The 16,563-nt window shown below is 41.6% G+C and overlaps 1 protein-coding gene across 4 annotated transcripts in view; it reads right to left on the bottom strand.

Annotated features, from left to right (window-relative positions):
- The window catches only part of FYCO1 (FYVE and coiled-coil domain containing 1), a 231,330-nt gene that overhangs the window by 75,871 nt on the left and 138,896 nt on the right, over positions 1–16,563 (bottom strand). For all 4 annotated transcript variants that reach the window (XM_029589659.1, XM_029589663.1, XM_029589661.1 and 1 more), the window contains exons 13-14: positions 15,201–15,394; positions 11,357–11,498 (exon numbers count right to left, since the gene is read on the bottom strand). In XM_029589659.1, the coding sequence (XP_029445519.1) occupies positions 11,357–11,498; positions 15,201–15,394 (336 nt within the window). The remainder of the gene's footprint in view (positions 1–11,356; positions 11,499–15,200; positions 15,395–16,563) is intronic.

The following is a 16,563-nucleotide window of genomic DNA, read 5'->3' as shown; positions in this document are numbered from 1 at the left end:
AATTTTAGATCTAATTCTCAGTGGAGCACAGGATTTGGTGAGAGAGGTAATGGTGATGGGGCCACTTTGCAATAGTGATCATGGCTCTAGTGCTAAACTTTCAAAAGGGAAACTTTGATAAAATGAGAAAAATAGAAAAAACTGAAAGGTGCAGCTACAAAGGTAAAAAGTGTGCAACAGGCATGGACATTGTTAAAAAATACCATCCTAGAAGCACAGACCAGATGTATTCCAAGCATTAAGGTAGAAAGAAGGCAAAACAATTACCAGCTTGGTTAAAAGGTGAGGTGAAAGAGGCCATTTTAGCCAAAAGATCTTCATTCAAAAATTGTAAGAAGGATCCATCAGAAGAAAATAGGATAAAGCATAAGCATTGGCAAGTTAAATGTAAGACATCGATAAGGCAGGCTAAGAGAAAATTTGAAAAGAATTTTGCCATAGAGGCAAAAACTCACAATAAAATCTTTTAAAAATATATCTGAAGCAGAAAGCCTGCAAGGGAGTTGGTTAGATTATTGGATGATCAAGGGGTTAAAGGGGAACTTAGAGAAGATAAGGCCATCGCAGAAAGATTAAACTATTTCTTTGCTTCAGTGTTTACTGAAGACGATGTTGGAGAGATATTCATTCTGGAGAAGGTTTTCATGGGTGATAATTCAGATCAACTGAACCAAATCACGGTGAACCTGGAAGATGTGGTAGGCCTGACTGACAAACTGAAGAGTAGTAAATCACCTGGACCAGATGGTATACACCCCAGGGTTCTGAAAGAACTAAAAAATGAAATTTTAGAACTATTAGTAAAAATTTGTAGCCTATCATTAAAATCATCCGATGTACCTGAAGATTGGAAGATAGCCAATGTAACCCCTATATTTAAAAAGGGATCCAGGGGTGATCTGGGAAACTACAGACCAGCGAGTCTGAGTTCAGTGCCAGGAAAAATTGTGGAAACTGTTATAAAGAATAAAATCACAAAACATTTAGACAGACATGGTTTTATAGGACACAGCCAACAAGGATTTACCCAAGGGACGTCTTGCCTCACAAATCTCATGCATTTTTTTTGAAGGGGTGAATAAACATGTGGACAAAGGTGAACTGGTAGATGTGGTATATTTGGATTTTCAAAAGGCATTCAACAAAGTCCAGCATGAGAGGCTTCTAACGAAACTGATAGGAGGCAATGTCCTTTTGTGGATTGCAAGTTGGTTAAAAGACAGGAAACAGAAATGATTAAATGGTCAGTTTTCACAGACAAGAAAGGTAAACAGTGGAGAGCCTCAGGATCTGTACTTGGACTGGTGCTTTTTAATATATTTATAAATGATCTTGAAAGGGTTATGACAAGTGAGGTGATCAAATTTGTGGATGATACAAAATTATGCAGAGTAGTTAAATCTCAAGTAGATTGTGATGAATTGCAGGAGGACCTTGTGAGACTGGAAGATTGGGCTTCCTATTGGCAGATGAAATTTAATGTGGGCAAGTACAAAGTGATGCATATAGGGAAAAATAACCTTTTTTGTAGTTATACAATGTTGGGTTCTATCTTAGGAGTTACCACCCAGGAAAGCGATCTAGACATCATAGTGGATAATACATTGGACTCATCGGCCCAGTGTACTATGGCAATCAAAAAAGTAAACAGAATGTTAGGAATTATTAAGAAGGGAATGGAAAATAAAATGGAGGATGTCATAATGCCTCTGTATTGCTCAATGGTGAGACTGCACCTTGAATACTGTGTGCAATTTTGGCACCGTATCTCACAAAGGATAAGGCTGCACTGGAGAAACTGCAGAGAAGCGCGACCAAAATGATAAGGGGCATGGAATGGCAGACCTATGAGGAAAGGCTAAAGAAGTTAGGGCTGTTCAGTTTGGAGAAGAGACGACTGAGGAGGGATATGATAGAAGTCTACAAAATCATGAAAGGACTTGAACAAGTTAATGTAAATCAGTTATTTACTCTCTCAGATAATAGAAGGACCAGGGGTACTCTATGAAGTTAGCAAATAGCTCATTTAAAACAAATCGAAGAAAATTCTTTTTCACTCAGTGCATAGTTAAAATAATTTATTACCAGAGGATGTGGTTATAGCAGTTAGCATAACTGGGTTCAAAAAAGGTTTGGATAAGTTCCTAGAGGATAAATCCATAAACTGATATTACAGTAATTAATAAGCAATAGTAGCTTGTGATCTATCTAATATTTGGGTACTTTCCAGGTACTTGTGGCTTGGTTTGGCCACGGTTGGAAACAGGATACTGGGCTTGATGAACCCTTGATCTGACCCAGTATGGCATTTCTTATGGTCTTATCCTTCCGTGACCCAAAACGATACTCTTGTCCACGGACTACCCTGGCAAACTAATCATTAAAGAAACATAGAGGACGGGGGGCAAGATGGCGTCCTGAACGGGTGTGTGGAACAGAGCAGCTCCTAACCTTCAACAAAATTTCCTCGAAATGCCGGCGAAAAGAAAAGGGAAGGTGAGGGTTTTTCCCTCTATACCTACCCAACTTACGGAGCAAGCCCTGATTACTACCTTCCTCGCCCAGGGAGCACAACAAATCGGGGTGGTGAGTCCTGCTGTGAGCACGCCGAGAGGAGAGGCGAACTCACCTGGGACAGAGGTTTCCCTCAGCCCCCCCGAGACGCGTCCACCGGCTACCAGAGTAACCTCGACCCCGGAAGCACAGCAACCGGCGCGGACTGATGAGGTCACTGCGACTGAGTTGCTGGGAGAAGCGCCGGTCAGCATCGAAGGAGCTTCAGGAAACGGAGACAGGTCGGCGAGGGAAGGAGTCACAGTCCCCGCTGAACCAGCTATACCATCTTTAATCTCCGGAGCGACCCCCTCAACATCGGAGGCCAGACCTGAAACTCTGGTAAGACCAGCGGTCGTAACCCTGGAAAACCTATGGGAACTCTCAGCGGGGTTAACTCTTGCAGTGCGGGATTGTAATGCAAAATTGGACTCATTTGCTTCTCAAGTAAATTCTAAGATAACAACTCAAGAGAATTCCCTCATTTCTCTACAGTCTTCAATGGGGAAAGTAGAAAGCGAGATTTCACCCATTAAAGAATTCAATATTGCCACTATTCATGACAGAGCCGCCCTTTCCAGAAGGTTGGAGCTACTGGAGAACTGGAACCGGCGTTTGAATATAAGACTGATTAATTTTCCAAGAATTATGGGGGAAATGCCCATTATTTCCTTAAAAAGATATTTGTCAGAGGTTCTTCAGTTGCCTGAAGCACAGTTTCCTTTGATAAATAAGGTTTATTTCCTCCCTGCAAGAAATGCTCCAAATCAACAAGTAGCACCTTCTATGGATTTACAAAATCTAACTAACTTCCTAGAATCCTCAGATATTGAAATTATAGATTTTTCCACTTTGTTCGTATCTTTGATACTTGAACAGGATGTTAGTAGATTAATGATTTCCTACTTTAAAAATTTAAATACTATGTTTCATGGAAGTCGGGTCCGTATGTTCCCAGATATTTCTAAAATAACCCAAGAAAGACGGAAAGGGTTTCTGTCGATGAGGCAAGCGGTGATATCTTTGGGGGCTACTTTTCTCTTAAGATACCCCTGTAAATGTATAATCAAAAAAGAAGCAGATACTCTTATTTTCTTTTCTCCAGAGCAGTTGAAACTTTATTTAGATTCAATAATCCCTACTGAGACAACCACAGACCCAGGGGAATAAGGTAGTTTGCTCTTCTTTTTCAGGTTAAGTCCTATTTGAATTAATTTTTTCTTATTGTCTCCTTGAAAGTGATACCCCCTCTCTCAATATTGAAGTGAGATTTGGTTACTACATTGAATTTGTTTGCTTAAATGTTAATTTTTCTACTGAATTATTTTCATCAATGTTATGTAACAAGTTACCTATATAAGTTTTGTGATACTATTGTATTAGAAAAGCATAAATAAAGAATTAAAAAAAAAAAAAAAAAAAAAAAGAAACATAGCAAACTCAGCAGTGGATGCTGCCACAGTTCCCCAAGATCAGCTGACCAGAATAGCCACAAGTAGTTTGGAGAATCAACAGATTTGAATCTATATGAATTTATCACTTCACAATGATAGTCGTGTGTGAAAATTACATACAGGCACACACTGACTGAGACTCCTGCTAGTTCTTTCAATTTGTTAGTTAAACCAGTTGTTTTTTTTGGTCCAAAACATTAAAGAATTGTTCTCTGCTTCAGTGTGTATTTTGGGAGATAAAAGTTCCCCACAACAACTCATGCTATTTTTTTCAAGGCACTGGGCAAGAGTTAAACTACCAAATAAAAAATGACAAAGCTTTCAGTGCACTACAGTTTGCAAATTTTTCTTCTACATTACCAGCATAGCTGATATTAGAGATGTGCAAAGCCCGAAACTTTCGGTTCGGGCTTCGTTTTCAGCCTACTGCAGGAAATATATTTCCCGCGGTTCAGGCCTTTGAAATTCAAGGGGACCCGAATTTCGGGTTAGTGCGCACTAACCCAAAAACGAATTTCGTTGAAATTGCCTAGTTCGTCCTGAACGAATGCACATCCCTAGCTGATATTATATTAACTACAAATTCCACTATTGTGTTTTTATTTCAAAATGTAACTTACCTGCAACTCCCTTTTATCCATCGAAATACAAATAGGTTAATAAGAGTCACAAATAACATCATATAAAATGGTGTCTGGTTGGCTCATTATGGGGCAGATTTTAAAAGCCCTACGCTCGTAAATCCATCTGGATTTACACGTGCAGGGGGGTTATGCGCACCAAGCCTATTTTGCATAGTCCCGGCGACGCGCACAAGCCCCAGGACACGCGAATGTCCCGGGGGCTTGAAAAAAGGGGCGGTCCGGGGGCATAGCCAGAGACCTCCGACAGGCCTCTAGGCCTGGAGATCACGCACCGGCACTTGGCCGACGCGCGCAACCTACGCCTGCCCAGGGGCAGGTGCAACTTGAAGAACAAAGGTATGGGGGGGATTTAGGTAGGGCTGGGGGCGGGTTAGGTAGGGGAAGGGAGGGGAAGGTGGGGGGGGGGGGGGCGGAAGGAAAGTTCCCTCCGAGGCCACTCCAATTTCGGAGGGAACAGGGAAAGCCATCAGGTCTCCCCTAGGGCTCAGCGCGCGCAAGGTACACAAGTGTGCACCCCCTTGCGCGCGCATGTTATAAAATTGGGCGTAGATTTGTGTGCGCCGGGTTGCGCGCACAAATCTACGCCCGCGCATAACTTTTAAAATCCGGCCCTATGTCTGTAAAGTAACTTATGACATTATAAACCAGTGATATTCACTCCCAGCTCTTGAGGGCTGCCAACAGGTCGGATTTTCAAGATATCCCTGATGAATATGCATGAAATAGATTTGCATGCACACTGCCGCTATGTTATGCAAATCTATCTCATTTACTTATTTTATTTATTTATTTATTAAAATACTTGTCAGCCACCTATATCAACACTATAATGCTAGGCGAATTACAATATATCTCATGAATATTCATTAGGGGTATCCTGAAAACCGAACCTGTTGATGCCCCTTTAGTGCTGGGAGTGAATACCACTGTCATAAACAATATGGCCATTCAAATGTGTATGTGTGGAATGCAATCTTTCATATTTTTATACATTGCTACCTTGCAGTTATGAACTGGCTCCATATTTTCTGGACAAGCTGATCCAATCCTGGTGTTATCTCACTATATAGAGAGACTTGTAGTCCTGCCATTCTTTGGGTAATCAATAAGGTAATCATAGCTTCAAATCCATGCTTGCAGTGGGGTAAAACCAGGACAACCTATCCAGAAAGAAAATGGAGCCAGCTGGCCACCTTGCACTACCCTTAAAGTTGCAGGAGAATTAAAGAAATTTGCCTTAAAGAATCATAAACATTGCATGTAGTAGTACATTTAATGATGAGAATTATTACTTATAATGTGTATTGTGAAAATACAAGGAAGAGAATCTCTCAGACTCCCTTTAAACCTATACACTCAGCATCACTAGAGGGCCCAGACCTTCTCTACACAAATAATTAATAGAAAAGTGAAGAGGCTATTCAAAGATCCACATAAAAACATAGTTGTGCTGTATCAGCTTTAGTAGCACGGAAAAGTTCAGGAGCAGAAAAGACGACTCATCCTTGACAATAAATGTAGAATCAAGCAGATGGTGTGCTATGAAGCAAACTACTGGAAGTATCCATTTTGTACGGCCACTGCAGAACAGGCAGTGATGTCAGGAAGTTTACTCATTTCCAGAATGGGGAGGATTTAGAAAAATCACTGCAGAGGGGCTGAAAAACCATGATCTAGCAACACAAATGATTCCAAACCCTGGTTTTAATGTAGGAATTTTTCACACCAGTAGTTGAAATCAGAGAAAAAAATAACAAAATCCACAATCATTATGATGTAGTATCTCAATCTAATAAACCTCAAATAAAAGGCAGTGTTTAAAATCAATATTATGTAAAGTGTATTCCTCAAATTGTTGCAGAGCCCACCTGAGAAGAGAATATACTGACAGACATTATCATCTACCTCATGGTAGCAGAATATTTAGTGTCTTGTGATCACCACAGAGTAGTGTTATTTACCCCAGCACTTGAGGGCTGCCAACAGGTTGGGTTTTCAGAACATCCCTAATAAATTTACATGAGAGAGATTTGCATACATTGGAGGCAGCGTGCATAAAAATCTCTCTCATGCATATTCATCAGAGATATCCTGAAAACCCGACCTGATGGTGACTCTCGAGGGCTGGGAGTGAATGCCACTTCCATAGAGTGAGACTCAATATTAGACTCAGACCTGACAAACAATCCCAGTTCAAGGATCTGGATTATTAGGAGGGCTGACTTCAAGATGATGAGTGATTGTGTAGACTAGAGAACGCTCTAATGGAAATCCAAGATCTGAAGGGTACAGAGGAACTATAGATGGTAATACAACAGTATAGGCAGAGCAAATCAGCAAGGGCAAGGGGGAAAAAAGGTCAATATGGTTCTCTAAGGAGGCAGCAACATGGCAAAGGCAAAAACACTAGCAATCATTAATTTAAATAAAAAAAGACACAAGAGGAGGACAGGCAAAATTATAATGAAAAACAAAGGGCGTGGGGAAGGCAGTAAAGAAAGCAAAAGTTCAAAACAGAGGAGAAAAGTTCCCAATTAATAAAAGGAGGAGATAAATTCCCCGATAGATATATTAGGGAGAAACATGAAACTGAATGGGGAATAATTAAGGAAAATGGAGAAAGTTAGGAGAGGGTCTGGCAGAAGGTAGACACAGAATACCTTGCCAAATGCACTCAGAATGCAAAAAGATGAGTGGGCAAAACTATCAAATCAAAGGATAGTGCATAATCTTGAAACAAGTAGATTACAGGAAACCAGACAGCATAGGTTCACAGAGGAGAGATTCCAGCAGACTTGACTGAGCATTTTGTTGATTTGGCAAAAGTAGGGGATCAAAGGAGGAACTAGCTGAGGCCCATCTGGAATAACGTAAGGCTTTTGGTATTGATCCGTGTGTGTGTGTGTGTGTGTGTGTGTGTGTGTGTGTGTGTGTGTGTGTGTGTGACCTATTTTTAATAAAAATTGGAAAAATAATATAACCCAGAACACCTTTATGCACATATTGATAAATACCACTGGCAGGAGGGATTTGAGTTATAGGAGTTTTTTTTCCTGAGATATTCTGCTTTGGTAATTCTGTTCAGTGGGTAAGAGAATAGATTGCTCTGTGCATAGATCTGTTTTAAGTCCATATTGTGTATTGGATCCAAAGTGGAAACCCACCCACTTATCCAGGCAAGATAGACTATCTCTGTGCTATTGGTAGAGCTACCAAATTGTAATTATTTTTCTGGAAGGGTCATACCTAACGACTCTTGAGGTTGTTGTGACAGAAAAGATCATCTATTGCTACCAACTTATGCAACAGCCACCTGATGGGCTCAGTAAGTAGAATCCATTTGTGGGATGGGGCTAAATCCTCTATAGCTATTTTGATTTGGGATGGACATACTAATCTTAGAATTCTGCAGGGTTGGCCCAGCTGTGATTGGATACTGGAACTGTTTGGATTGGACACCGTTAGAGAGAAATTATTCAATGACATTATACACATACTTCGCTCTCAACGCACAACTAGAACATCTAGTAAACTTCAACTTGTGATTCCCTCACTTCCAAATGCCAAACTATCCTCCACCAGAAACAGAGCCTTCTCCATCATCGGACCAAAGTTATGGAATTCGCTACCCCACTTCCTCACCGCACAAGAAAACTTAAAATCCTTCAAAAGAGACCTAAAATCTTGGCTTCTCAACCATACTCTTAAGGACAGCTCTCAATGACTTTATACTATAATCCCATAATCTGCCAACTTTCACTATTCCACTTGGACAATCTCTACTGATTCAAGCTACTGATGCCTCCTTTTATGAAGAACTCAGTTATCTCTGTCTATCTATTCAGTGTACCTACCCTGTGTACACAATGGGGTAGATTTTCAAACCGCGCGATTTGGCGTACTTTTGCTGGCGCATCAGGCGCAAGCAAAAGTACGCGGGATTTTAGTAGATACGCGCGTAGCCGCGCGTATCCGCTAAAATCCTTGATCGGCGCGCGCAAGGCTATCAATTCCGTATAGCCAGCGCGCGCCGAGCCGCGCAGCCTACCCCCGTTCCCTCCGAGGCCGCTCCGAAATCGGAGCGGCCTCGGAGGGAACTTTCTTTTGCCCTCCCCTCACCTTCCCCTCCCTTCCCCTACCTAACCCACCCGCCCGGCCCTGTCTAAACCCCCCCCTTACCTTTGTCGGGGGATTTACGCCTCCCGGAGGGAGACGTAAATCCCCGCGCGCCAGCGGGCCGCTAGCACACCGGGACGCGACCTGGGGGTGGGTCCGGAGGACGCGGCCACGCCCCCGGACCGCCCCGGGCCGTAGTCACGCCCCCGGGCCCGCCCCCGGAACGCTCCCGACACGCCCCGAAAACGCCGCGCGGTTCGGTCCCGCCCCGACACGCCCCCCTCAGAAAACCCCGGGACTTACGCGAGTCCCGGGGCTCTGCGCGCGCCGGTAGGCCTATGTAAAATAGGCTCACTGGCGAGCAGGGCTCTTAAAATCCGCCCCTATGTTTTTGTTCATACCTCTTCTCTTTGGTGCCATTTCCTACTATTGTTAAATTTAAAGTTTAAAATCTTTCAATGTAACAAGTTGTTCTATTTGTAAACCGGAGTGAAGGCAACTATGCTATACCTCGGTATATAAAAAAATGCTAAATAAATAAATAAATAAAACTAAGAGTCAGACATGTCTATCATGTTGAATCTGATTCAGTTGCACTAAATAAGAATTTAGACTTTTTGTATTGGAACTGAACTGGACATAAGTTGCTCCTGTTCATTACTGGCTATTATTTTAAACCTCTGGTGGAAACATTTAATGTTATTGATGCATACATTGAATTTAAACTATCAAAATAAGCTTGGTTTGGATATTGAGTTACTTGCTATTGCTATGTTCCCTCACAATAGGATCAATTTGTTGTAGCCTCTTAGGTTACAGCAGAAATCTACGTGAACATGTCAAATCTTGAATCAACCTGGAAAGAATATGGCTACAATTGTTATCTGGATGAGAAACAGGTTAAGCAATAGTTTAGTTTAATAAGTTTCTGATATACTGCCTTTCATCAAATCAAAGTGGTTCGCATGGAGTTTGTTGCAATGAAGTTAAAGTGTCCAGTGGGCTACCTCAGGGCTTACTGCAAGGGCAGATCTTCTCAATATCTTCGTTAGTGACATTGCAGAGAGACTTGAGGAAAAAATATATCTGTTTGCAGATGACACAAGATTCTGTAACAGGGTAATCTACAACAAGGTGCACACACTGGAAGGAGTGTAAAAAATGAAAAGGGACCTGAACAATTGGAAGAATGGACATGGATGTAGAAGCTGTGCTTCAATGCAAAAAGTGAAAAATTATATACAATCTGTGGAGAGGAAATCCACTGACCACTTATTAGTATGGAGGACAAAAAATTGGAAACTATCAAACAAGAAAGGGACCTAGAAATATCACCTCAGATGATCTGAAGTTTGTCATCCAATGTAGTAAAGCAATAGGGAAAGTTAACAGTATGTTTGGTTTTTTAAGTGAAATATCATTGGCAGAAGAAAGGAGGTAATATTACCCTTGCTTATAGGCAGTAGTAAAACCCCCTGACCTTAAATATTATGTTCAATTCTGGAGGCCCTAACTTCTTAATACAGTGATAGGATGGGAGAATGGCTACTAAAATGGCACAGGACCTGCATCACAAACCCTACAGAGAGAAGTTTAAGGGATTTTAAATGTATTCAGCAGAAAACAGATGTGAAGGGGAAGGGGGAATGATAGAAAAACTAACATATTAAACAAGCTTCAATAAAAGAGAGGAAAGAGACATTTTTTGAAAAACTTCATGGACATAGAGTTGATATTTTAGGTAAGAAAGCTTAGAGGAAATATAAAGAAATAATTCTTTACTGCAAGGATGGATGATGCTGGGAATAGCCTACTAGCAGAGGCAGCAGTGATCAAAACCATGGCAAAGTTTAAACATGCTTGGAAAAAATACATAAGCTAATGGTAATAGCAGGTGAGGGAGCAGTAGATAATAGCGATTGGGAGAGGGCTTGGATGTTGGACTAGATATGGACATCTGTATGCCAAATCACATGAAACAACGGAGAACCAAAAAAAGAAGAATACAAAGCAGACTTGTAGCAGTGTTGCAGCTATATCAAGCTCCCAAAGAGGAGGGAAGGTCAATCAACATGAAAAAGCACAAGGCTTTGGCACATTCTTAATCAGGGGGAGATGTTTTCTAGCATAGATCGCAGGCTGATTTGGCTTCACTTCCATCCAGGAAAAAGTAACAATATCTTGCTTGTATGGATGACAGATTGGTGATACCCTTCGCTAGAGTAGTGTCAAGATGAGTGGCCAGGCAGACTGGGTTGGACATCTTTATTTATGTTACTATGTTACTATGTATATCAAAGACCTAGTCTGCGATTTTATCACTGGGATGTTGTTGTTGCTTGCATAAAATAGACAGACACTACCAGTAGTGTCTGTCTATTTTATCCAAGGTAGTTGGCTCACAATCTACTTTGGACCCAACTTACAGCCCACCTAATGGGTATTCTTATTAGCTGGACCGAAAGCTGCCATGATTTTTTAGCATGAGAGTTACCCTTTAAAACAAACATAAACTTGTGGTCTGTTCTCCAACAAAAAGAAAACATATCCAGGTAGAAAGGAATCCATTTTTAAGGAATTTATACTCACTGTTCTGTAGTGCTGTGCTCTGGAGAGCCTTCAGTATGACTTTCTTTCTGGATGGAGTCGCAGTCTTGTACTTGACTAAGTTCTTCATCTGTGATAATATCAAACATTGTGTCCTCAAGTGGTCTGCAGGTCTCCTCTGTGGCTACCATGCATATGAAAAGAAAAACTGCTGTTACTATTTACAACATCCAGAAGGGATATGATTTTTTAAGGCCAATGGAATTCCTAAAATAATAAGGGTGAGCAGGCCAAAACATTTCATTTTATGTTGTGTGGTATCGTTGGGGGGGGGGGTCAATTTTTGTTGTCGTTAATATTTTTCCATTTTTATTTTTGTGCGCACTACTAGAAATAATGTACATTAAAAACAAAAGAAAAGCAGGAAATTTTATTTTTTTCTGTTGTTTTATTTTGAACATGACATAGACAATTTTTGACATTTTCTATGACATTTCATACAATTGCACATCCCTATAAATGTCACATCAGGACATGCTGGAGAGATAAAGTCCTTAAAGTTCTTAAATGAAATAAATGATTGCTTCATTGAGCAGCTGGTACAAGAACAAACAAGAGGGGAAACTATTTTAGACCTAGTCTTTAGTGGAACACCGGATTTAGCGCGAGAGGAAATAGTTTGAGCCACTTTGTAATAGTGATCACAACATGATCAAATCTGACATAATAACTGGAGGGAGGACACTAAAGAAATTTACTGCAACAGGCAACTACAGGCCAGTGAGTCTGAAGTCTGTGCTAGGCAAAATGGTAGAAACTATCCTAAAGAACAAAATTACTGAACGTATACATAAGCATAGTTTAATGGGACAAAACCAACATGCATTTAGCCAAGGAAAGTCTTGCTCACAAATTTGCTGCATTTATTGGAGGATGGCTAAAGAGGTTAGGAATCTTCAGCTTGGAGAAGAAATGGTTGAGGGGAGATATGATAAATATCTATAAAATAATGAGTGGAGTGGAACGAGTAAACGAGAATTGGTTGTTTACTCTGTCAAAAAGTACAAAGTCTAGAGGACACACAATGAAGTTACTAAGTTGTACATTTAAAACTAATAAGAGAAAATATTTTTTACTCAATGCATAATTAAGCTCTGGAATTTTTTGCCTGAGGATATGGTGAAAGCTGTTAGAATAGCTTTGTTTAAAAAAGGTTTGGACAAGTTCCTGGAGGAAAAGTTCATAAACCATTATTAAGGTAGACTTGGGGACATCTACTGCTTATCCCTGGGATGAGCAGTTTGGAATCTATCTACCCCTTGGAATCCTGCCAGGTACTTCTGACCTGGATTGGCCACTGTTGGAAACAGGATACTGGGCTTGATGGACCTTTGGTCTGACCCAGTATGGCAAGTCTTATGTTCTTATTGTCATTGATTAGGTTTAATTATGCTATTAAATCCTATATGTCCATTCCCCACAATGAAGCAAGAGTTTACAAGAAGGAGGGGAAAGAGAATAATGTATTACTGTATTTCTAATCCATAACAGTGGGATGCCATTATGAAACTGCAGCAACACTTAGGAGGTGTTCAGTTGTCATTGCCTCTAAGACTAGGCAGTCTCTCCTGTACTCGTTTCAAACCCTTGACAAGAAGTTTAAACTGCAGTCAGATTTCCAAAAATAGAAACTTTAAATCATTAGCATTCAGTGAATTCATCATTAATAATCCCGACAGATTCTGTGAAAAAAAAATATGTAAGCAAAAACTTGTAATGTAATTACTTAAAGACTGTCATGTAAATTGTGTTATTTTGACCAATATAAAGTTAGCAGAATTTTGCAGAACTTTGCGTTTTTTGTGCACAGAATGTTAATTTCTTTTTGTGCAGAATTCCCCCAGGAGTATGTATTCCCTATAAAGCCTGAGAAATCTTACCCTGGTCTCTGAGCCCATTCCACTATACCGTCTGCTTGACCCTTTTTATTTATGTGAATCCACAAGATACTGGTGCTTAGCTCATAAACAGGCATCAGAAAATCTCTCACATTTTACGTGGCCCCCATCACTGGGTTACCATAATAATTCACATATACATATACAGGGCAGACACACCCAGAGTGTGCACGCATGTTGGGGAAGGAAGGAGTGATTCTATAATGAGGCAGGGTGAGGCAGCCGCTTCAGGTGGTAGAATTTTGAGGCAGCAAAAAATGCTCCTCTCACAACACCATTGTGGTGTCTACCTCACATTGCCTGCCCCACAGCTGCCTCACACACACATCCCTGGGAACTCTCCATATTTGGCCCGGAGACACCGGAATTCTGAACGAATTGCCGGGCCTCCGGGCCAACACCTGAAAACTCCGGGTGCCCTGCTGCAGAATGCTGGAAGAGAAAAGGCCTGGAGCAGCGCGTGTTCGAAGAAGGAGGAGCATCAGCACCCATGCCCCCGGAAGAAAATGTGAATCCCCGTGCTGCACAGCAAGAAAGACAAGCAGGAGCTTTGCCCTCCTCCGCGGAAAACTGAAGACGTAGGAGGAGGAGCATCAATGTCGGGCCGTGCGCCGAAAATAAAACAAGGGCAGAGCGGGCCAACGCTACTGGAGGAGGAGGGGTGGAAGAGGAAGTGGAGCGCATGTCCCGCAGGCCTGGGGAAAGAGGAGGCTCCTGTGGCTAATGAGAATCGAGGTGAGAAGAGACAATGAGTGTACATGTGTGTATGGCAGAGGGAGAGAAGTGAATATGTGTGTATGCATGTATGAGTGTGTGTGGAAAAGGGAGAGAGGGGGCAGAGTAGGGCAGGGGCAGTAGGGGGGGCGCCATCTTATCCCTCGCCTCAGGCAGCAGATTGCCTTGAGCTGCCTCTGGGGGAAGGGCATCTTCAAAGAGATTTATCCGGATATAATTGCCCGCCCTCCCTCAATTCACCTACAAATATGTGTAATTTTCTGCAGCACGCATATTTTAAGCCAGATTAAGAGAAGGCATTCCCATAGGCGAGTTTAGGTTGGTAGAAGAAAATAATGCACGTCAATACTACTTCAAATCTGTGCATGTCATTTGCCTTTAACATTTCATCCATACAAAAAGCAGGTGCAAAGCGCCCATGGAGAATTTTCAAAGTATGTACATTTCTCTCTCTCTCCTATAAATTAAGGTACAGTATATTGTGTTATCAATCCTGGACAGACAAATATAGTGAGATGAGGACTAAGCAAACACTGGCCTCTTCTTATAAACTGGAGAAACCAGAACACTCCCTAATGGATTTTAGATTTAATTACTAATCTTTCTAAATTCAAATTCAGGGTAAATTATAAATTCGAGTACAGTTGGTCCCTGTCCCAGAGGGCTTACATTTTAAAGCCCTGATTCACTCATTTTCCAATAGACACAGAATGGGAGCAAAGCCTTACTTTGTAAGTTGGGCGCTAGGTTTGTACCTGAAGCAATGGAGGGTGAAGTGGCTTTACTCAAGATCACAAGCAGTCTTGGAAGAAACACAACTTGCACCCTTATTTCCCTGGATCTCATCCCAAACAGATTTTGTTTTGTTTCTTCGTTTTGTTTTTTTAAAAAAGGTTCCTGCTTTTGTTCCTTTTCTGTTTGTTTGTTTTATTTTAGGGCGCACTAATTGAAACAAAACAAAATTACCGCTGCACATCCCTATTAGGCTGCTACTCTTCCACACCGTCTAAACTGTTTTCTACAGAACAGATAATCTCACAAAGTGGAAAAACAAATTCATCTAATGCATGGCTTCAAAGCCTGCCTTATGGAGCTCTATAATCAGTCTGAGCTCCCTGACTGCTAGGCACCGGAGAGGCAAGCACTTTCATTGTTAATGAGAATGGATGAAAGAATGGTAGTTTGAGACTGACCGGTGACATCGTGGGCAGGCGGCACAGCTGCGGTGTCCTGCATCGGTTGATTTCCTGCTTCCGTCCCTGTCTCAGAATCCGTCATGCTGCTGCCCTTGATGTAGCAAGCCTGGCAGCAGCGCTCCTTCTTGCTGCTGTGTTTCGTCATCACGTAGTTATTGCAGCAGTAGTAGCAGAAGATGCGCCCGCACAAACTAAGTTTTGAAAATTAAAAAAAAAAATTGTAAAAGTGAATTGGGGTTTAAAAAAAACATTGCTTAGGATCACTGGAGGTGTCGCTCTACAAAAGGCTCCATTTAGAAATGAAAATGCTGGATACTTTTTTTTTTTCTAATAACATGGAGTTATTTTATTGTTGTTGATGTGTTTGACAGACATTTATGGATAAGGAAGGGAATTTTCAAAGCCATGTCTGCGGATAAAACTGTGCTTCAGCCGCAGAAATGACCTGCTATAAAGCTGCCCGCCTGATGCGGGGATAAACCTGTGCACGCGTGTCCTGTCGGCGCCATAACTTTACCCAGACCGAGCTCAGGCATTGCCAGTGGTGGAGCTGGGGAGTGATTTGCTCTTACAGGCATAACCTTTACCTCTTCAAAAGCGTGCATGTGAATTTCCTGGAAAATGTCATGCATACAAATTAACAGGAGCAACTGTGTGCGGGTAGCTTTGGTGGAATATTTTTCAAAGCAAGCACAGGCGCATCAGTTCACTTTGAAAACGAGTATAACTCATGCATGCATTTGCCGACTTACTGATGTGAGCTGCAAGAAAATGACCGCCATAATCAATAAACTAAGGAGGCAGTGTAGTCAAAGGCTCAGGCCTGGGCTGTGTAAATTTGGAGTCTACTGTTTTGCACCTGGTAGTAAAGAAAATGGTGCCCAGTGCTGCACCTAGCTGATGCCTTCAGGCATCAGCTAGGTGCAGCCCGATACAGCCCAGGAAACTCATACATGGAGTCTTCACAAGGACCCGATACAGCCCGGGAAACTCATACATGGAGTCTTCACAAGGACCCGATACAGCCCGGGAAACTCATACATGGAGTCTTCACAAGGACCCGATACAGCCCGGGGAACTCATACATGGAGTCTTCACAAGGACCCGATACAGCCCGGGAAACTCATACATGGAGTCTTCACAAGGACCTGAGACCTCACGGATGGGCTTTAACGTGCAAAACGTTGCTGCGCTTTAAACCACTTCATTCTTAAAATGAGGCAATATAAATAGATGTTTGAAATATAAAAGTTTCCTAAAGGAGTCCACAATATATTAACAGCTGGCACTCAGGGTGCAAATTTCAAAGCCATTTCCACAGATAAATGTTTTAGGTTTTGCAGATAAAAATTGGCTTTAG

This window comes from Rhinatrema bivittatum, chromosome 2 (genome assembly GCF_901001135.1).
Source record: "Rhinatrema bivittatum chromosome 2, aRhiBiv1.1, whole genome shotgun sequence".
Classification (NCBI taxonomy): Eukaryota; Metazoa; Chordata; class Amphibia; order Gymnophiona; family Rhinatrematidae; genus Rhinatrema; species Rhinatrema bivittatum.
The sequence above is the reverse complement of the archived record's forward strand: the minus strand, read 5'-3'. Positions and strand labels throughout refer to the sequence as shown.